The sequence below is a fragment of the Pinus tabuliformis genome, chromosome 4_2 (assembly GCF_031772625.1).
Source record: "Pinus tabuliformis cultivar Carrire ecotype Pingquan chromosome 4_2, CPIR1, whole genome shotgun sequence".
Classification (NCBI taxonomy): Eukaryota; Viridiplantae; Streptophyta; class Pinopsida; order Pinales; family Pinaceae; genus Pinus; species Pinus tabuliformis.
Window position 1 is genome coordinate 1,000,331,747 of NC_142304.1, and position 22,525 is coordinate 1,000,354,271.

The window sequence follows — 22,525 nt, forward strand, 5'->3', positions numbered from 1 at the left end:
CCTTCGTGCACTGGTCCAGGAGTCGAATTGTCAAATTTTTGAAAGTCCTTCTCCTCTGTCTGACTGTGCACCTCCGCAAAGGCTTCAGATGGTGATTCTGAGGCCTGAAGGGAACTAGCAGGTTGTTTAGAGCTTACTTTCCTATAACCTACTGATGGCGGAGATCCGGCTTTCTTGTAAATTTCATCTATAAAGGTCTTTCGTCCAAGGGTCGCCGACCCCTTGGCTTTTTCAGTTTTGGATGGAGGCTTTTGATTCTTTTCTGGCTTTTTCTGCTTAGTCATGCACTCCAGTTAAATTACTAAATCAATTCTGCTAGGAAAGCGGACGGTGGAGCAGGGCTTTTACATGCTCCGCACACAGGTTCTTACCTTCCATTTTTAAAATCCAATTCTCCCCTAACAGATTCACACACTACCCTGTTAAAAAACAAATGGCTATGCCCCTTCCCCGGCAACGGCGCCAAAATGTGAAGCTGTAACAAGGGTCTTTTTCACCTCTAGTTATCTCACATTACAAGTCAATCCGGGAGCGTTTTGTTATTGTAAAGGGCATCTTAATTTGAGGCTATTTGTCAGGATAATGCTTCGTAGTATAGATCTAAAGAATACAAGAGTAAACGGATGCTAATGCTAAATTACTTTTGCATAAAGAAATCACACATGCAGCAACTTCGTCGGTCGAGGGTATGGAATTAATAACCTATCCCCCTAGAAACTGATGAAGGAGTATGGATCATGATCTGGGAGCATTATAGCGTCTGCTGTATCTCACAACAGTCTTGAACCTCCTCTCATGCCACTTCAATAAACGCAAGCGAAAGGAACAGCAAGAAAACAGAATGAAACAGCAACTTCAGAAATGGAACAGCAATAAAAGGAACGACAATAAATGGAACGACAGTAAATGGAACGGCAATAAAGAAACTAAGTCTCGCGAGGTCAACACTTCCAATCCTTGGCACACACTTACATACAGAAAGGAAAGAAATCATTTATACAAGTTTGCAGCTTAATCAAATGGAACAGCAAATCATTAAAGACAGGAAACGTCAATCATATATATATCAAATGGAACAGCAAATCATTAAAGACAGGAAACGTCAATCATATGTACACGATCTGCAATAGTCACCAACAATCCATTAACCCCAATCACCTGTAGCTGAAATATTCTACTTATGAATTCTGTAATTGATGCAAACAATTCGGATCAACAGTATGCGAAGAATCCTGAAAGTATGATATGAACTTGTTACAGAGATTTATAACAGGAAAGCTACGGATGAATAAATATGAAACAACATGCAACCATAACAGATTATGAGAAACAAACCACACAAAGCAGAATTGTAATGGTACAATCAGCCAGTGTCCGTTGGAGCCGGGCCCAAAGCTTCCAATGGCTCACTGCCGTAAACTACTTCAGACGCACGGAGAAATTAACACCGAGATATTATATTAACGCATCAATGAGAGTACAAAACTAAGTCTCAGAGAGACTCAATAGTCTGAGTTCAACTGATAATAAAATTCATGAACAGAAAGCAAAGATACAAAAGTAATCCCTAGTTTCCACTGCTACCCTCCTTTTATACAATTAACAGCGGAGTTCATCGGTCGACAAAACGATTGATCGTAGCGATCCCTCAGGATCGAAGATCCTGAGGGATCCGCTAAACTGTTAACGCTTTCCTTTACTCAGCCTGTATTTCCGAACTGGCAGTCCTTCATCCCGTTTCGGACTGATCTTCCTTGATTTACTCGACCTGGTCTGAACCTTATTTAGAATTGGAGGGACAGCCGTTATCTTCTCATCAAATCCTCGTTTTGCATTGCGCCTTCCTGCTTTTACCTTTTCCTGCGTAGAGAAGACAACTGTTAGTGATTGGATCATTTTAGACTCGTTCTCGTTGCATTTCCCCTACTTTATAATAAAGGAAAGATTACAACTATTGCTTAAAACATCACTAAATCATTTATTAAAACATACCTTCCCATTGCTCTACAACTGGGTATTAAAAAAAAAAGGTAAAAACCTGCGTACAAAGCATGTAAAATCCCTGCTCCCCCGCCTTCTTTCCAGCAGAATTGTTAAAGATGTTAGGGTAGAAATAAATGTTTGACTTTCTGTGTGAATGACTAAGAAAAAAAATAGAAATTTTGAAAAACGAATCTCATGATTTCACTTAAGTGGTGATGTAAGCACTACCCATTTCACTAACCAATTTACAGGAACATTTGGAGGAGCCTCAAATAAACACATGAAGAGCATCTTATATTATGGTAAGAAATGGCTCACATTTCTACTTTTGAATCCCCTATCAAAGATCTAGGAGGAGTGACACAAATGCACATAATTCCGCCATCTTCTCTACCAAATTTTCATGGCTTGAAAAATGAAGATCCAGATACATTCTTATTTGAGTTCGAAATACTTTGTAGAGGATATTATTATTGTACTAATGATCAAAGGTTGAAAGTGTTTCCATTTACTCTAAAAGGAGCAACTCTCCAATGGTTCATGAGCCTAGGTCGGAACTGCATCCAAACATGGGAGGACATGAAGAACATATTCTTGAAGAAGTACCAAGACTATTACAAATCAAATGAAGATATTTTCGATATGATACAAGGGGAAGATAAAAGCTTGGAGGACTATGTAGAGTGATTTCAATATAACCTTCAAAAATCAAAGCATAAGTATTTAGAAAAAGAGATCTTAAAAACACTCCTTAAAGGAATCGAAGATGAATTTTTAGAACTCTTAAATCTCATAGGAAAAGAGGATGTTTTTTAGTTGTCATATGATGATGTTTGTAAATTGTGCATAAGGTATTCAAGAGGAATCTCTAAGGCTGGTAAGAATTCTAGAGATGTTTGTTCTTTCTTTTTCAAATCTACTACAAGAACAAGAGACATAAGAGCTAAAATCAATGTTTTATTTGAAAATTTTAAAGTTGATTTTATTAGCTCTCTAAGTTCAAAATTGGATGCTTTGCAGGTTCAGAAAAATCAAGAATTTGATGAAGTGTTTTGCCCTCAAAGTAGCATCCCATAGATAGTTTTTCTTCCCTATCTAGGATGGAAGTAGCATATCAAAGAGATGAGGAAGCTACAACAAGGTCAAAACCATGGAAATCATGGCCTACAGGTATGGTTCAAAAAACTTCCTCTCCACTTTCTTACTTGCATAATCCATTATGGAATACTAATGTGTTAGGGTAGCCATGTCAATATAACCACCACCAAACTTGTGTACAAGTTTGGTATGGTTTATCTTATGATTGCATGAATACTCTCCCTCATCTTGTAGCACAAACACGTCCTCCATATTCTCCACTAGCTCTTTCACAAAATCTTTCTTGTATATCAAAATCATCCACTCAACCCAATCAACTACATCATCAAAATGCTCCATTCCGCACACAATTTCCTGCTCAACTCATTCCACACGCTCACCATAATAAACCAGTACAACTTGCTTACAGTGTTGAACTGCACAATTTAACCACCCTTCCCACCCATTCTATCTCACATGCACCATTGGAGAAAACTCATTTTGAGATTCAAAATGTTTCAAATTCAAAAATTGTATAATATATGGAAAAAATGAGGTTTCTTCTAGTTTGCATCAAAAAACCATTTTAAAAGCTCAAGAATTTCAAATCAACAAAGTAAAGGATATATTGAAGATTGGTTTCACTCCATCATTTGTTTGCAGCATCACTCCATACTTCAACAAATTTTGACACCATTTTTTAAAGGGAAGTTGGCTTCTCATACCCTAATATTCATTAATACACATTTTTCAAATTTGGGTATGTACATATTTGAAGCCTTATTTTGAAAATGGCTCCACTATAAGTACTCTTATATGTAATCATATTCAATTTTTAAATCAAAATAGGTTAGTGTAGAAAATAAAATAAATAAGGAAATAAAATAAACACATTTTTTAATGTAAAAATAGTTGTTTTTTGTTGCAACACGCTGTGGAAATCAACATCGGTGATAAATTTTTTAATTCATTTGTGTATGTAGATGAATTATAATTGAAATAACAGTTCTACAAACACTTATATTCATTTTTATGACCAGTTTGGAAAAAAATCTTGAATATCATATTTTTTTGGCATGTGGGCTTGATAAAATTTCTGAAAACACAGTTGGGGCAGTCAGTTTTTGGAGGCCTAAATGACTATATTTTTAAAACTTGTTTCTATCATAAGTATCCCTTGATGTCTACTTCCCAACCCAATTTGAATAACTCAATTTGGATTTGAAACGAAAAAGTTAGAACCAAACCATTGACAAGGTGTCTAGCAGGTAGCTGAAAAATATAGTTGGGACAATCCATTTTTTAAGGTCTAAATGACTGAATTTTTAAAACCTGTTTCTATGGTAGATTCCCCTATTAATCTAGTTTACAATTCAATTGGAATCACTCATTTTAGATATCGTATGAGGAATTTATGATCACAATACTGGCTGTCTATCGTAAATTAGCACTCTTAAAACTCTGTCTTTCCGATTGTTCCTTAAAGTATTTGACCTATAAATTATTCTTTTCTTCAAAACCCGTTTCTATTGAAGATAAATAAATTAATATAATTTTATTTCCAAATTGGATCATTCGAATCTGACATCAAATGAAAAATCTATGCTTAAAATATCCACTGTTGTTCTAAGTGGGGTAATCAAAAATGACTCTCTTATGCAGGTTGTTCTAAATAAAATTGACATATCATATCATTGAATTTTTAAACCCTACTTTTATTGGAAATATGCATTTTAATTAGCTCTCATATGGATTTGGAATCACTCAAATTGGAAAAAAAACAAAGGCGTTGTGATTAAAACACTATGGTTAGTATGGACGACCACTGCTCTCCCGCAGGTCACAAATAAATTTTACTTTGTTATTTTCTCCGTGGATTTACTTTATAGAGTAATTACTTGTTATTTTTGCATAATTCTTGGAATAGGGGAGCCCGACCACCTCTCTTTCTCCATGATTTAATGTTTTATTGCAGGTAGACACTCGTTTGTTGCAGGTCCTAAGAGAATAAAGGTGGTCAATTTATGAACGAGCGATTCTTGAAAGAAATTTTAATGAAATAAGGGAATTCCATCCAATTCATTACCCAATGGATTCATAACAGAAGAAATGAATTGATTTCTATTTGAAGATTCATGTCATGTCTCTTCTGCTAAAACATTTTTCAAAGAGATCATTTTTTCCTTGCCTTAAGAAAAAACATCATAGTTGTTATAACTTAATTTATTTATTTACATACTGTTTTTAAATAAAGTGTTGTTTATTTTCTAATTTCTCTTATATTTTTGTGTTTCAGGTGTTGCTTCCTTCAAATTGTAACCCATCCTTAACATCAATCCAGTGAACAATTCATTTGTTTTTGAATTTTGTATATAAACTTTTCTTTCTTTTTGTTGTTCCATTTAAGGAACAACAACCGTTCCATTTAAGGAACAATAGTTTCACGTGTTTGTCATTTTGCTATTCTATTTAAGGAATAACTATTGTTCCTCTTAATGAACAGCTGTTGTTCCTCTTAAGGAATAGTTGTTTTTCCATTTAAGGAACAGTTGTTGTTCCTCTTAAGGAACAAATGCCATCCCTCTTAAGGAACAGCAGTTTCACATACACTTTTTTTTGTTGTTCCTCTTAAGGAACAACACTTTTTTGGGTGAGTTTTTTTGTTGTTCCTTTTAAGGAACAATACTCTTTCACATACATTTTTTTGTTGTTCCTTTTAAGGAACAACATTTTTTTTGGTGTATTTTTTGTTGTTCCTTTTAAGGAACAATACTTTTTTTTGGTGTATTTTTTACTATTCTTTTTAAGGAACAACACTTTTCCACATGCATTTTTTTTCTATTCCTTTTAAGGAACAACACTTTTTTTGGGTGTATTTTTTGTTGTTCCTTTTAAGGAACAACACTTTTTCGCATGCATTTTTTTGCTGTTCCTTTTAAGGAACAACATTTTTTTTTTTGGTGTATTTTTTTTTTGTTGTTCCCTATAGGGAACAACACTTTTTCATGTGCATTTTTTCCATTGTTCCCTACAGGGAACAACACTTTTTCGTGTGTGTTTTTACTGTTGGTGTGCATTTCATTTGCTGTTTCCTACAAGGAACATCACTTTTTCGAATGTTTTTCCTGTTCCTTCAAGGGAGCAACACTTTGGGAGTATTTTCAAGAACAGCCCTTCCTCCCTCTTTTGGGATTATTCCTAGTTCATCTCAACCACATTTTATTGATTCCTCGTCATGGCATGAAGTACTCTACTTTTATGAGGACAAGAATTATGAATTCTATTGAAGCGAGTTAATATCATTTACGTTATGATCTTTAACAGAACAACTGTTTGATGATAGATTCTTTTCAAAAGGGACACAATTATTTATATACTACTTTATTGCATTGTTTTCTGTTGAACATGATATTGATTGATCATCTTAATACTATGCTGGTTCCACCCTTCCTGGTTATAATCTTCTCTGTCTATAATAAATGAGATCATGGGTATATTTTTTTTCTATTAACGTGTTCAACTTCTTCCACCATCATTTCTCTTAAGGAGCACTGAACCTCCCTCTTTCTATCATAGAAATGTGTAATAACAACAAAATTTTGTTCACAGATGGAGGATAGGGGGTCTCATTATGAGCCAACCTACCATGTTCATAAGGCTGTAACAAAGTGACATTCCCATTATGGCTACCACACCAGGGTTATGATCCATTGGATAGCTAAATTATCCTTGGAACAGAAGATCTCATCACGAGCTAACCTTATCACTTTTCTACATCCCAGTGAATGGTAGTGTGGTTATTTGGTTACCACGCCAATGCACTGATCTCTTCTGTAGAACAACAATGGAACTCTCCATTTATAAATTGAGGATCCTAGCTCATATGGGTTAAAAAGCAACCCTGTCGAGGCTATGGACGCCTTCTAGCAATAGAGGCTCTGCTTATGGTATTGAAGTTATATCTTATCGTCAATTATTACTATAATACCCTTTTCTTATTTTCTCTTTTTATCAGAGAATTTATTTCCTTGTTTTGAACCTTTATGCATGAGAAATTGTTTTCAGTTCAATCGCATCATTTTTAGCTAGAATACCATCAGCAAAGCATTTTTTTGGCATATTCTTGTCCTTTTCTTTTTTAACTTATGGTCAATCCAAAACATCTTATCTCTTATTTATAACTATGTTTACACATTCTGCTCTCATTATAACCATAACTCTTGCTGTCCTATCATTGATATGTGTACTCTACTTCATTTACTGTCATATTGTTCATTCCTTTTCCTTGTTGTTAGAACAACACTTTTCCTATGCTTTATGGTCATGAACACCCTTTTCCAATTGGAGGGGGGAATGTATGTATTATGGAATAGCATGCGATATAATTATTGTATTTTGCCATAACTTGTTGATTTGAGAAAATATTAGTATTACATGTATATAAACGTTTTTCTGATTGAAATTTTTGCATGCATCTTATCTGTTGCTATTCAAAACTAACATTATGGATTCAAGAACATTGTATGCAAAATAGTGATTTGTTTACAGGAGAACAACGGTATGGGGGGGAAACTCTATTCACAACATGATCACACGATTGCAACTAACAGACGAAGCTCTAACAACTCACGAACGTGAACAATTCTTCAGACATGATATGCCTGCATGGCTCCCACCTTTTTCATCACTTTCAATATCCGCTTAGCCTACATCAGCTTCAACAAATGCCAGTCCATATATGTCATTCCACATTTTTCTTTTTTGGAGGTAAAACTTGAGGTAAAATAACATAATTTTATGATTTATTACGAATTTAGGAGAATTTCATGAAAATCCATTGAGCATTATTTATTATCATTCATTCCACATTTTTACCATTTTTCAACAGCATATCATCTTTCAGTTTGGGGGAGTGTTGCTTTCATTCATTTCTTTCTTATGACCATGTCATTAATATTCTTTATCATCCATTGTTATTCTTATCCATTCTCAACACCTCCCTTATTCCATATTGTTTTACACCAAGCATAGAATTCAACAGATGGTAGTGACCACCTTAATTTCTTTTCTAGCATTGCATGAGGGCATGTTAATTCTTCATTTTGGGGGAAGAATTGCTACACATGAAGGATGTTTTCTACTTTCTTTCTCATTTAAGGCATATAATTTCATTTTTATACAGTGCAGAAATTGATTTCCATATATTTTTATAACTATGAACTCAATTCTTGTGATTTCTGGAAAACACAGACGTATCATTAAAATACACAAACACAGATAATTTCAAGTTAAATTAGTTCATAAAATTTCGGAAGTCATGCACGATCCTACATCCATGTTGTTTATATCTCATGATCCGTGCATCAAAACGATCTTATTTTTCTATCATAGAAGCATTCATATATTATAAATCTACTTGCAAAATTTCAACAAAATCTGATTTGTAGCTTTTGAGAAAATAGTTAATGAAGTTTGTTGTTACATATATCATATTTTATTGCAACTTCATATACATATAGCTGAAAGTCAATGTAAAAATCGTTATGCCTTCATCAACATTGCTAAAATTGAATATTCATTATTTGAGGAAGAATTCAATTGTTCCATCCATTTCATGAGTTGGGATGAACAATTTTTTATTGCTTGGTTAACACAGAGTCTTTGGGTTGCATGAGGACATGCAATATATTCAATTTTGGGTTGCATGAGGACATGCAATATATTTAGTTTGGGGGTATGTTGGGCCATTAATATGTCATTATTATTATCACTTTTTAACACCTATTTCATCCATTTCTACTCTTATTTATCATGTCATTTATCATGGTTTATCATATAATTCCATCTTATAATTATTTATGCTCTTATGGATAAATATTATTTCTTCTCCTTTATTTTTAATAAATTGATCATTATGCATAACTTTACTAATGATGGTTTATTAATAAATTGGTTGTAACATCACTCACCATTTTAGCCTCCAAGATATTTCCCAGATTGAATATTTGATCTCCAGCTCATCACTAAATGTGCCAACTCAGAAATTCACTGGAATAAGAAGTGACAGCTTTGTATTGAATGGTTCGAGCAAATGGAGAAGAATCTGGAAAATCTGAAACATGGGTTTTGTCTAGAACGGACCAAATTAGTTTTGCAATGTTCCGTTTTCCCAAATTAGGTTTGTACTAAGAGAAACAGAAGGTTCTCTGAAGATGTTTTTCTCGGATTCGCTATTGTGGCCGTTTTCCAAATTATCTCAGTTGCAATACCAAAGTCGACTTGTTGCTGTTGAATACTGATGGAAAAATATTTTAGAGATGATCTTGTTGATCAATGTTTTGTGAGCAATCCAATTTTGTAATGGGGATCATGTTGTAATCATTACGGTTGTAACATCTCTTTTCTCTCTATGTATTTAAATCAGAAGAGAGATTAGAGAAGGGGATTTGGGATTCATGATGGGTGATTAGAGAGAGAATTAGATGGATCATTAGATTAGAGATAGATAGGATAGGATAGGAGGAATAGAAGAATTACTATTGAAATTGTAATTTTGATCATCGACTCTCGTTGTTGAAGCAGAGCACAAACTTGCTGTAACGTTTATGCAATGATGAATATATAAAAACAGTTGCAGTTTCTTTGCATCTCCTGAAGTAATCCGGTAGTATTCACCAGCGGCTAAGGGCTCGGCTCTAGTGGATCCACTCACTATTTGTACCATTACTTTACAATTCCAGTCATGTGATGGTTTTATTTACTTTTCATTTCTTTGAATTGCGTTGCTTTACAATTTCCTGTTTTTTTACATTTCCCTGAAATCGTTTTATGGCATAAAATTGTAATTGAATCGCGTTGCCATTTTCTTCCATCATAACCAGATTATTATCCTTTATAGCTTAAATTGTTATGTTGTTCATTCTAGTTATAAAGTTTCGTTGTTCACTTCGAACTCTGTTGCTCATTACAGATTGTTGTTCATTTAGTTTTGTTGTTTATTTCCATTAATTTAGCTTTGCTATTCATTTCCATTAATTTAGCTTTGCTATTCATTTCTGGTAAATTAGCTTTGTTGTTCAAATAGGATTTTTTTTATCTCTTTCATGCAAGGATTTGGTTTAACCTTTTCAATGTTATTGCAGCAAGTGTGTTTGTTTCATTTCTACTAGCAACATTATTGATTGAATTGTCATTTCCAGTTAATTGTTTTGGTGTGGAGTGTAATATTAATAGCTATAAAGGACATGGACTATCATTGTCTAAGTTCTCAGATTGAGGATCTTGTTTTATTTCATTTGCATGAGTTGACAGAGGAAAGAGTTATTACTATTGTATCCTTGACTGATGATTGTTGTAGTTTCTTGAGTGAATGATCTAGTTTCAGAATATTAAGTGTCTTGCCATTGAAATTAGATTTTATTTCAAGCATCCGTTTACTCTTGTATTTGAAGCACTGTACTGCAATTTAAAAACATTACTCTTGAGTAAATAGCCACCTCAGACTGAGTACACTCTTGAAATAAAAAATTGTACCTGAATTGATAATTAATGTGAAGATAATTAGGAGTTTAAAAAACACATTTTATCACTCAACACTACCCTCTGTAATATGTGATCCATTTTAGGAATAGGGTAGTTATCCTTGAGTGAAACTTTATTTAAATTCCTAAGGTCAACACAGAGTCTAATTTCTCCAGTTTTCTTTCTTGTAAGTACCAAATTAGAAACCCAATCTGAAAATCTAATTGGTGCAATGATTTTAGCTTCATACATTCTTTTGATCTCTTTTTCAATGGAAGGCAATAGAACGAGGTTAATCCTTCTAAGCTTATGTCTAAAAGGCTTATGGTTCTATTTTAAGGGAATGGTGTGTTGTATTATGCTGGTATCATAGGACTTGAGGTCCTCATAATTCCAAGAAAAAACGTCCTGGAATTCCTTTAGCAGTGCTATGAATTTCACTTTTTCATTGGGAGGTAAAGACTTTGAAAGTTCTATCATTTTGGGATCTTCTTCAGAGCCTGTGTTACAATCCTCAATGTCTAATTTTAAAGGTTCCATTTTCAGCTTTTTATGGACATTGTTTGAATCAAATAAGTCTTCCAAAGGAGTTAATCCTTTGGGAAAAAAATTGTCTTTAAGATTGATGACTTCAGATTCTTCATCGACTGCTTCATCAATTTCCATTTGTTTTAGGTTTCGAATATCTGATTTTGTAAATTTTGCGGGATGGAAATTATCTATCTTTTCATCTTTTACTTTGTTAATTTCTACTTTATTAGTGTAATCAAAATCTAATGTTATGTCTGTGTCTATCTTGTTATTTACAAATTCATCATCTAAAGTTAGAAAATTGTTAATTTGTTGATCATTATCGAACACTTGCCAGTTCTTTAAGTTGTCAGGAATAGTAGGTTTGTGCCTAACCTCAACAATGTATTGATGGTTGGGCTGAAATGGCAACTTGTAAGTACTAGAAAACATCGCTAAACTGTGAGCTTGCATATTGTGCTTTCTTGGAATAACAACAAGCTTGGTTTCCAGAAAAGTATTTAGTATTTCTAGAACTGTTCCTCTATAAAATCCTAACCTAGGATCCTTAGTCATATAAACAACGTTAATTTGTTTTATTACCAAATCTAAATCTCCCATAATAGAGACTCTTATGGCTCCTAACCTTTTGACCAATTTCATACCTAACATAAGTGTTTCATATTTGGCCATGTTGTTTATGCATTTAAAGTTCAATTTGTAGGCATGAACCTCTGAATGATCATTTTCTATGTTGTAAATCCATACTCTTGCTCCTGCACCTATTTTGTTTACTGACACATTGAATTCAAGATGCCATAGAATTTCATGTTCATAATTCCTACTGTCTGGGGGTATAAAATATTCTTTGACTAAAGTATCTAGGTCATCTTTATTATCTGAAATCTCATGAATTTGAAAATTTGGATTTTCTTCTGTTACTGTAATTTCTTTTGGTTATGCCATGATGCTGTCTAAAGTATTTTCTTGGTTAGATTCAACATTGTAAAGAATGAAAGAATCAATATCAGAATGCATTGAATATATAGGAATGTTTTGAGGCCTCTCGGGTACTCACTACATACTTCATCAAAGTCTCTCTATATAATTTCTTAGGATGTCCAAAGACTGATATGGTAGCATACGACATGTCAAGTTGCAAAGATCCCTAGAGTTTGGCACCCCAAGATCTAGACAGTAGCATACCATACTTAGGTGGTATATCAGCAACAACTATGTCCATAAGAATGGACTTTGCAGGGTACTATACTGAGGAAACACATAGGTCTTTTATAAGTCCTATGCGCTTAACTTGGCTTGAATCAAATGAGAACAAGTCTTTGTAGGGTCTGGTGATATCCAAGTTTAGCTTCTCCATAACGGATTTAGGCATAAGATTGTGTGAAGCCCCAAAGTCTAGCATGGCATTATGTAGGATTTTATCGTGGATGTTAAGGCTAATGTAGAAGGGTGGTATCCCTCCTTCCATTGGTTTTCCATTAACATCAGGACCGAAAATTAACTCAGTTTGATCACCAAATAGGTTAAAAAAGTCCTCATTTTCAACGAAGTTTAAAGATTTTCTTATTTGAGATCTGTAAGTCTCATGTTTAACCAGTTCTGTTAAATGGACTGAGATTTTAAGTTTGGCCACCTCTGCTCCCAAATTGAAAGGCAAAGGGGATTTATCTATTTGAACATTTGAAATCTTAGCAATAGGGTTTGGAGTCCTTTTAATTGGATATTCTAATATAATTTCTCGAGATTGTTACACTGTTTCCTTGAGGGGAACTGAAGTGGAAGGTTTCTCATTAGAAGGTTGGTCTTTAGTTACATCTTCAATGGTGGGACTGGGAGGGTTCTGATTTTATCTAGAAAGGACTTGTAGAGTTTTTGTAACTGAAGGATTCTGATTTACAGCTTTTACTTTCTTAGTTTGATTAGGTACTTCTTTCTTGTTTTGGTATGGAACATCAGTGTTCCTTTTTCTCCTCAAATTGTATTGTTTATGCACTTCAAAGATAGCAGAGTCATACCCTTGCTTGTAGTCAAAAGATTCTCCAGTTTGGGTCTGTAACTATTGAAGCATGTATAATTCCTTATCATCCTGAGTCAGAAAGATAGTTTCTTCATCATCTAATCCCATTAAGTTGATTTGGGTGTCTAGCTCAGGTTCTTCTTGCTGGGAAGTTTCAGCCTAATTCTCTTGAAAAGGAGGTCTAATGTTCTAATTAGGCCCATTTTTACCAGTGTTTTGGTTCTAGTTCTTCCTAAAATTTGGATTGCTCACTAGAGGTGCCTGTTGGCTATCCCAGTGAGGTTTCCTTTTAATGACTTCTATCCTATCCATCAATATTTCCATTCCTTTAGCTAAACCATCCATTTTTTGATCAAAGGGTGAAGTTTCATCTTTCAGGGGTGTTCTTCTTTCGTTTCTAACCCTAGCTCTTTTGGATAGTAGATTAGCTTCTACACTAATAGGTACACTTTGCATATCTTCTAGTGTAGGGGGATTCCTTTCTCTAAGTTGAAAAGCCATATTTGTGTCAAATCCATATGGAAACTTAATCAGGGCTAAGCCGAGTGGAGGCCTAAGGTCAAGTGGTATTGCATTATATACATTGTTAAACCTAGTACGGTAGTCCTGAACGGTTTCGTTTGGTACCCTCTTGAGGTTTTCATATTCAGAAAGAATTTGCAGAGGGTTCTTTTTCTTCTCCCACCTATGTAAAAATTTCTAATAAAAAACTTCTAAACTATCTATACTATTAGGAGGCATAGATCTAAACCATGCTCTCACTTCTCCAGCTAGAGTTTGGGAAAAAATTCTCATTTGAACATCTCCTATGTCAATTTCATGTAGTTCAAAATAATCTGTCATTTTCTTTGTTTGTTGTTGTGTTGTGTAAGATCCAGTGCCATCGAATAAGACAATTTTACTTTGATAATCTGCTGGTAAGGTACTTTGAGGAGAAGACATCATAAGAGGGGCATATATGAGTGACATAGCTTTAAGTTGGAAAGGATTGAGAACAGGAGTTGCGTAATAGGAGGATTTGGGACAACAAGGGAATTTGGAGTAATAGGGGTAATGGGTATTTGATGGGTAGTGATAGGCTGATGGGGAAGTGAAGGTATGAACGAAGATGAGGAATGAACTTCAGAAGTGAGGGGAAATGATGGTGAGCTAAAAGAAGTTGAAGATGTTTCAGAAAGTTCAGGGATTATATCAGTAGTAAGGGATGACTGAGAGGAATTCAGAAGGTCCTGATCAATTGACAAGTTTTCCCTTTGGACTTCAAGTTATACTGTAAATTTTGGATTTAGAACTGTGTCCTCAAGTTCACTATTAGACTTGGTTCTAAATAAGGAATGGTCAAAATACTCGTCAAAAGGGAGTTATTCTATGAATAACCACTCACTAGGGCAGGAATTGGATCTAGATAAAGGTCTTTGGTTTAGTAAACTTTCTTGTCTTCTGATTATTCTCGGAATAAGGTTGGGATTGTCAAATACAGTGGGAGGATTTGGATCAGGGTTGGCCCTGATGTAGTGAGTTCTCCCAGAATCCAGATTTCGATCTTTTTCTAATTATTTTCCTTTTTATGAATATTTTGAAATAACTTCTAATAAACCCTTTAAGAGGATTGAAAATAAAAATTTGAAATTCCCAAAGGTTTATTAAGACTGGGGGTTTGAGTCCCCAATATGGTCGCCACTATGTTATCACTCAGATGTTTTCCCTAGAAGTTATCGAAGAAGGAATAGTCTGAGGTAACCACAAACCTAATCTTTTAGACTCAGGTTCTAGCCAAGATAAGTCCAGAGAGGGCTCTCTCTTTATAATTTAACTTTGTTTTAGATAGGATTTCAAGCTAGTTATTAGTGATCATGATGTTTTGTTTGGATTGGGTGGTGGAATTAAGAAAACAGATGGGAAGAACATGTATTCAAGCCATTGGGCTATGGAGTCAATCAAGGAGTGGCTTAACCGGATCAGATTAATCATTAAAGTAAGAGTGCAGAGGGCAGGCTAGCACAGGAAAAAGCAAATCTGTAGGTTCAAATGGATGAGATAGTCCTAACCAAGGCAAAGGGAAATGAAGAATCCTTAACCGGGATTAAGATGAAGAAAAGAAGGATGATCAGTAGAAAAGGGAAACTAAGACTCCTTTACAATGGACCAAAGGGGGGGAAAACTATGGAAGTAAGGGAGCAATTAAGAATTCCTAGACCAAGATAGTTTAGCAGAAAACATATAGAAAGTAAACAGTTAAAACAAAGAGCATTTAAGCTAATTCTGAGATATCATTCCTTGTTTACTTTTTAGATTTCATAAGAGACACATGTGAATATTTATGGCATGACAAGAAAATAATATTTAAACATGAAGAGATAATACTTATTTGGTTCCAACTGTGCACAAGAATCTAGTGAAATGTCCTTAGTTTTATTTCATGATCCAGCAAAACTAGTCCAGTCTTGAATACAATAGCTCCTTAGCTCGATATAAAATGTCTACAGAAATGTATTTTAATCCACCCTAATTACTTCAATTTTTGAAGTATTTATACAAAAATTGTTACAAAATATCTCTTAACAATATGAGAATTATTCTAGGAAATCAAAAATATCTTCAGCATGAAGATAGAGACAGACGAAGAATTGTTTTCTTGTTGTCCCTTTTATTATGATTGTTCTGGATATTGTAACTCGGATTTGGCTCTTTCAGTTGATACTTATGTTCTGGAATCACTTTATGTATTCTACCTATTGATACTCTTTACCTGTTAGACTTTGACTCTATTTTACCTATTTTAACTAGTGGCCACATAGATTCACTGTAGTAACTTTATAGTAAATCTGTTAGTCTCATCCACCATTCACTATAAGGTAATTTCATCCTTATAATATTTCTATATATCTCGTCATCTTTAGTATACTTGGAAAAATTTGGCATATTGACAAACAAGTGCTTTACCTCATGCTCTATGAAAAACAGATTTTCCAGACTATCATATAATACCTTCCCAGTGGGGAAAGATTTTACCCCTGCAGTAATAGCTTGGTTGTTGGCTAGCTTGTTTAGTCTTTCAATATAATCATCTTGGGTCATCAGCTTGTCATGTATTACCATGGGACTGGGGAGTCCTTTTTCCCTCAAATTGCCATACTTTGTCATAAAACTGTCAATATCAACTTGGATGCTTTGGCACCTTTTCTCCAGAATGAGCGTCAAGTTCCTTTTGGTGAGAATCTTCTTAATTTCTATAATGGTCCTGTTAGCGCTACTATACAAAAGGATAAAAATGGATCCAAAAACACTCCCAAAGTCTGCAAATCTGCTTAAAATCATGCCAAGGGATCCATGCATGTTGTTGAAATCTCCAATTTTGGTCAAAGGTCATCCACCGATCGAAATAGTTGCAAGAGGAGAGCCCTTGGAGGGTCGGCAATGCACTATCGAGAGGCGAAAACACTACAAAACCATGAAAAAACTGACATGCATAGGCTTAAATGATGGTGGCACAACAGCCGTTAGATCTGGCTAGTCAATGGTCTAGATCTAATCGGCGGATCACAATCGGCATAGGTAGGCAGTGTCAATCGGCGTGGAAAGGAGAGGCATTGCGATCGCGATTAACGATTAAATGTGAACCGTCAATCACGTGCATAGATCAACAGCCCACATCGCATCGGCGGGTCGCATCGGTGAGGAGATATGTTATTTATATAAGGGGGCTAAAGCATTGAGCGATTAGTGATTCCGATCGGATCACATCGCTTTATCGCATCACTGGATTGCTATTGGTGAAAACCAAAGGGAGCCTTGGAGCCTTGCTATACAATAAGACCCAGACCTGATGGGTTTCCGGAATGAAATTGTTTAAATATTTGAAGTCCGGAGGGAGGCCTTTTTCATGTTTTTTCCCGTGTTTTTCAAGTATTTTTAGGAACAAGGGAACGAAGGGAACATGTCGTCTGTGATAGGTGACAACGACCCAAGGGCAGACCCGATAGACAATTAAACCATACTTGAGGACTTTTGGAGTCCAAAAGAAGTCGATTTGGTGGGATTTCTCATAGTTGCATCATATCTCTATTATAGCATAAAGTAGTACCCATTTGTATTTAGAAGATAATATAGGCCTGAAGGCCCTTTCTATCACATAAACAAAGGACGGGAAATAACTTCCGGGAGACAGAGGCCAAGAAGCAATCATGGGCATCGACTGCACCGCTCAACCATTTCATGCTTTCGAAAGGATGAAGGTGGCCAATATTTAGCACTCTGCGCAGTTAATATTCAAGCACTGCATTCAACAAGCAGGAAGGACGAGAAGGAAAAGGACATGCCTCGAGCTGGTCACAACATTTATCAGTTATGGAGCTTATTTCATATTACACTCTACCGGCTCAAGAAGGACAACAAAACATTCGAGAAGGTCAAATTCATTCTCAGACACAGTCAGATCACAGTAGAGACCCATATTTGATAGTTAAAGTGGTTGGTGGTCCATTATTACCCCTCCACGCATGGAACAACAGAACATTTTTGTAAAGAAACTCTATATATACCCAAAAAAGAGATGTAATGAGGGTTGATGAATGTTATTTGGATGTAAGATTCAACTTCTGGAGACTGTAACTATTGTGATACCTGCAGCGTCTGGTCTTCATTTTCAGCTAATGCAAGCTTCTTTTGTTGTTAATTTCTCACTTTCCACTTCTTCTTTGTTCTAGGTTGTGCCTATTATGCATTTGTCTTGAATTCTTGATGTTTGGCATTAGAGGGGTTGTCATCCCACCTTTGTGTTAAAGTCTTGTTTATTTCAGTAAATGTATTGTTCAGGCCTTTGTTTGCTTAGTGACAGAGAGTTGTCATCCTACCTGTGCATTAAGAAATAGATTTGCAGACCTTTTTAACTGGTTTCAACCGGCCATCACATGGTCTTGTGCATCTGCTAGTGTGGTTAGTATTCTCCATCTTCACCTACTCTTTAAACTGTGAGTGATTGGTGGTCTAAAGCCTTGTAGTCTGGGGGTGTTCACCCATGTCTCGGGTTAAGCGTAGTAGAAGTGGTTATCTGGCTTGAATATGCATCATTCCTTCCATTCATCCACCATTTTCCAACATTTTTGTTGAGTTTGTAATGTTCTCGAGCATCTCTGATATACAACCTAGGAGAGTTTCTTGGGGTGATAACATTAATTGGCGCTGGGGAGAGGAGATTGAAGCTTAGCTTCCCTAGGAGATGACACAGTTCCAGATTTTGATGATAGACAAAGTCTGGGCACATTTCTGGTTGTAATCATCTATCTGGCGACTCTACTGGAGGACCTACTTAGTGGCGACTCCACATTGCAGTTCTGGCTCAGTTTGTGAGACATACTCGAAGAAATCCTCAGAAATCACCAGCTGACCCAGTGCCTGACCCTGAGAAGATTGTTAAATCGAAGAAAACATCACAGAAAGGGGCATCAGGATCAGGTAAGCCTAAGAAAATTCATGCATCTCTGAAAGATAAAGTTATAGCTAAAGATATACAGTTTGAAGATTTAGAGCCCAGCACCGTTAGTAAGGAAATTTCTTTAGAGATTTATACAGCCCCTTGTTCAGTTAGTTCCCCTTTGAATCTTAGTCCAAAGAAAGTTTCCCATACAGTCCATAACATCCCATTGTCTCTGTCATCCATTTCATTGTTTCATACTAGTCAATCTACCAGTGTTTTCCCACATATCCCAGTCATGGCAGGACATAAAGCACCCAGGAGGATAGAAAGAATTGTTGCTGCTAGATATGGACCTTTGGTCTTGCCTGTTCCGTTGAATCCCATGCTTGTGGGAGAATATCAAAAGTATATGCCCAAATTCACTAGTACAGAGGGAGTAACAGCAGAAGAACACCTTAAAGCTTTCTATAGTTATGTTGATAACTTAGATATAAGTGAAAACGATGTGTGGATGAGAGTTTTTGTCTAGAGCCTTGATGGAGAGGCTAGAAAGTGGTTCAGAGAACTAGCCCCTAGATCTATTGCTGATATTGAAGCTTTAGATGATGCATTTTGAAGCACTAGGGAGATAAAAAGGACTTGTTGTATTATCATACTGAGTTTGGTAACCTGAAGAGGGAAAATGGTGTTGGAAATAATACTGAGAGGGGGGGGGGGTGAATCAGTATTATCAGATCAATAAAACTTTTCAAATTTCATGCTCAGAAACATATACGCTAGTTCAGTTAAGTGAACCCGCGTGTACACGCTACTGTGTCTAAAGCAACTAGCGTATATCCAGAAATCTTATGATTCAGTTAGCTTATCTTCAGTAAATGCATCAGAACATTATTAACCACATTGACAGTAAACAGGTGCAGTATAACAGAACAGATCATCACATAAAATCCACACACATGAACACCATGATATAAGGTGGAAACCCAATGTGGGTGAAAACCACCTGCTGCAATTCGTCTCTTTCTTCTTTAATAAGAAACTTCTTTTACAATGTACTTGTGCAGTCCTTTACCAGTACGCAGGCTACAACCTGCAGAGGGCTACAACCCTCTCTCGTTTTCCAACTACTTCAGGAAGGGAGCTACAACCCCCTCTGCTCTTGTACTAGCCGATCCATTTACTAGTATGTAGGTGCTGACCCTACAGAAGGCTACAACCTTCTTTCTTACAGGGACCACGTTTCATCAATTTTCAGATTGGATCTGTTATCACTCAAGAAAAAATTTTAAATTGTTCACATCAGTTCAATTGTTTGTCAAAGGGTTGGTGTCAATTTCGGGTCTAGTCTTTTCATATGGTTTTAGAGTCTAAATAGTTTGAATAGGAGTCTTGTGAAGAGTATTGTTGGTATGTACAAAGGGGTCAATTCTCTGTCTTAGTCTATCATTGGTCTCGCACCTCACATGAATATCATATGTCCAAACTCGTTTCAAAGCTGAAATTGTCTAGGCGATTTCGTAGCGCCTGTAATCATTTTAAAGTGGTTTCACAGCACATAAATCCCTTTATCAGTTTCGTAGCACAACATGTTTTAGGTGATTTCGTAGCGCATAATTCATATTTTGCACTGGCTGCGCTACGAAATTGGGGATTTGTTTGAATCCATAGCAAATATTTCACAGCTGTCATATCCAGCAAAATCTATCAACAGTTGTCAGCCTATATACTTCGTATATCATATCCGACCGCTTATCCTCATCATTAGGTCGTGAGGTGTCTTGGTACCAGTACGTGTTTGCAGTTGTATTTTACTCTGCGGTTTTGGTCGTTCAATCAGGCTTCTCAAAATAGTCTCAGAGCAATCGGGGAAATGTTCTTCTAGGTTTTGCTTCTATTCCTTGAAATTGGGGCAGTCTGAAACTATTCCTTGTAAACAAAAAGGATAACTTAATGGCACCAGGACACACGGAGAACAAGAGTCGATGTAATTTAGTGGTAGGTTGAAGGTTTTGGATGTGTGAAGGTACTCGTTCCTTCGCAGTGAAGATGGCTTCAGCTTGGGTGTTCGTGGTGCTTTTGCTGGTAATTGCAGTGAATGTGGGAGTTGAAGGGTCAGTGCACGAATACAAGGATGCTTCTTTCAAGGAGAGTGGAAATGCTTACCTTCTCTATGGAGGCAACGAGGGCATGAGAGCCTCGATTGACTCTGATCAGAAGTCTGGATCCGGCCCCAACAATGGAAAATCTTACATCAAGTTTGAAAATATTACTTTGCGGAGGACAATGGAAGTTGCTGCTCAGCATTCAGGCATGTAACACAGTAATGGACTGGTCCAGGCTATCATCTTTGAGGCATCTGATCGAGATGATATTGGTGGTTCACTATTTGGTGGCCAAAAGGCTATCTGCTGTACTCCCGACCTTGCCAAGATAGAGGGGTGCAAACAAGGCGAAGTCATTCGGCGCCAATCTGCAGGAGATCCCAAATGGCCTTATGTATTAGATATTGAATTTAGTGGAGATGAAATTTCCCACACTTTGTCAGCACAATCAGTAACAATTCCTAAGACTGGAATGTATAACTTGTATTTTATATTTTGTGAACCAGCCCTAAAGGAGCTGTTGCTGGATGGAAAGACTATTTGGAAAAATCCCACAGGTTATTTACCAGGCAGGATGGCACCCCTAATGACCTTTTATGGCTTTATGTCGCTAGTATACCTATTACTTGGACTCATTTGGTTTTCCCAGTATATCAGGTTTTGGAAGGATGTACTACAGCTTCAGAATTGTATTACCCTTGTTATTTCCCTTGGTATGTTTGAAATGACACTGTGGTACTTCGAGTATGCAAATTTTAATGCAACTGGAGTCACGCCCATGGGAATTACATTCTGGGCCGTTACATTTGGGGCAGTGAAGAAAACTGTGGCCCGTCTTCTCCTTTTGGTTGTTTCAATGGGTTATGGTGTGGTTAGGCCTACTCTTGGTGGTCTTACTTCAAAGGTGCTTCTTCTTGGTGCGACATATTTCCTGGCTTCTGAATTGCTTGATGTGGTGGAGAATGTTGGAACAATTGATGATTTGTCGGGGAAGACAAGGATGTTCCTTGTCCTTCCAATTGCTATTTTGGATGCATTTTTGATACTCTGGATTTTCACTTCTCTGTCTAAAACACTGGAGAAGCTCCAGGCAAGGAGGCGGCTAGCCAAGTTGGAAATTTACAGGAAATTTATAAATGCATTGGCAGTGGCTATCATTGTTTCTGTGGCTTGGATTGGATAAGAGCTGTATTTCAAGACGGTGGCAAATGTTTGCTGTGTGCAGTTTCCACCTGATTCTGCAAATATGATAACGTTTGGTTCTGCTGATTACAAGATCTATTGTTATGATTTGCGCAATACAAAAATTCCATGGTGCACTTTGGCAGGTCATGGGAAGGCAGTTAGCTATGTAAAGTTCATAGATTCCAGCACAATTGTTTCTGCATCTACAGATAACACACTCAAGTTGTGGGATCTTACAAAAGCCAATCCTTCTGGGGTATCCAATAACGCTTGTACTATGACCTATACTGGTCACACCAATGAGAATAATTTTTTGGAGCTTTCTGTCGTGGATGGATATATTGCATGTGGTTCAGAGACAAATTCTGTTTTTGCCTACTACAAATCTCTGCCTATGCCTATGGGATCACATAGATTTGGATTTGCAGACCCTATATCTAGTCAAGAAATGGAAGATGATAGTGGTCAATTTGTTTCAAGTGTATGCTGGAGAGGGAAATCAAAAATAATGGTGGCTGCAAATTCCACTGGCAATATTAAGTTGTTAGAGATGGTCTGAGAGTTTAAAGAAACCATCGGGGTGTAGTTTTTTGAAAGATCAAGAAAAGAGTGCCAAATTATTCCCTTTATTCCCTAAGATCATTTTCGCATTTGATATACTCAATGGCAGGGAAGCGATTGAAAATTGTTTCA

The 22,525-nt window shown here is 36.2% G+C and overlaps 1 protein-coding gene and 1 pseudogene across 1 annotated transcript; both read left to right on the forward strand.

Moving 5' to 3' along the window:
• Positions 1 to 20,558: 20,558 nt before the first annotated feature.
• On the forward strand, positions 20,559 to 21,841 carry LOC149173017 (uncharacterized protein C26H5.07c-like; annotated as a pseudogene).
• A 5-nt stretch (positions 21,842 to 21,846) lies between these two features.
• On the forward strand, positions 21,847 to 22,514 carry LOC149173018 (protein SUPPRESSOR OF PHYA-105 1-like). Its single transcript, XM_089424485.1, has one exon. It carries the CDS (start codon positions 21,894 to 21,896, stop codon positions 22,389 to 22,391), a length of 498 nt encoding a protein of 165 aa, XP_089280611.1. The 5' UTR covers positions 21,847 to 21,893; the 3' UTR covers positions 22,392 to 22,514.
• Positions 22,515 to 22,525: the final 11 nt, after the last annotated feature.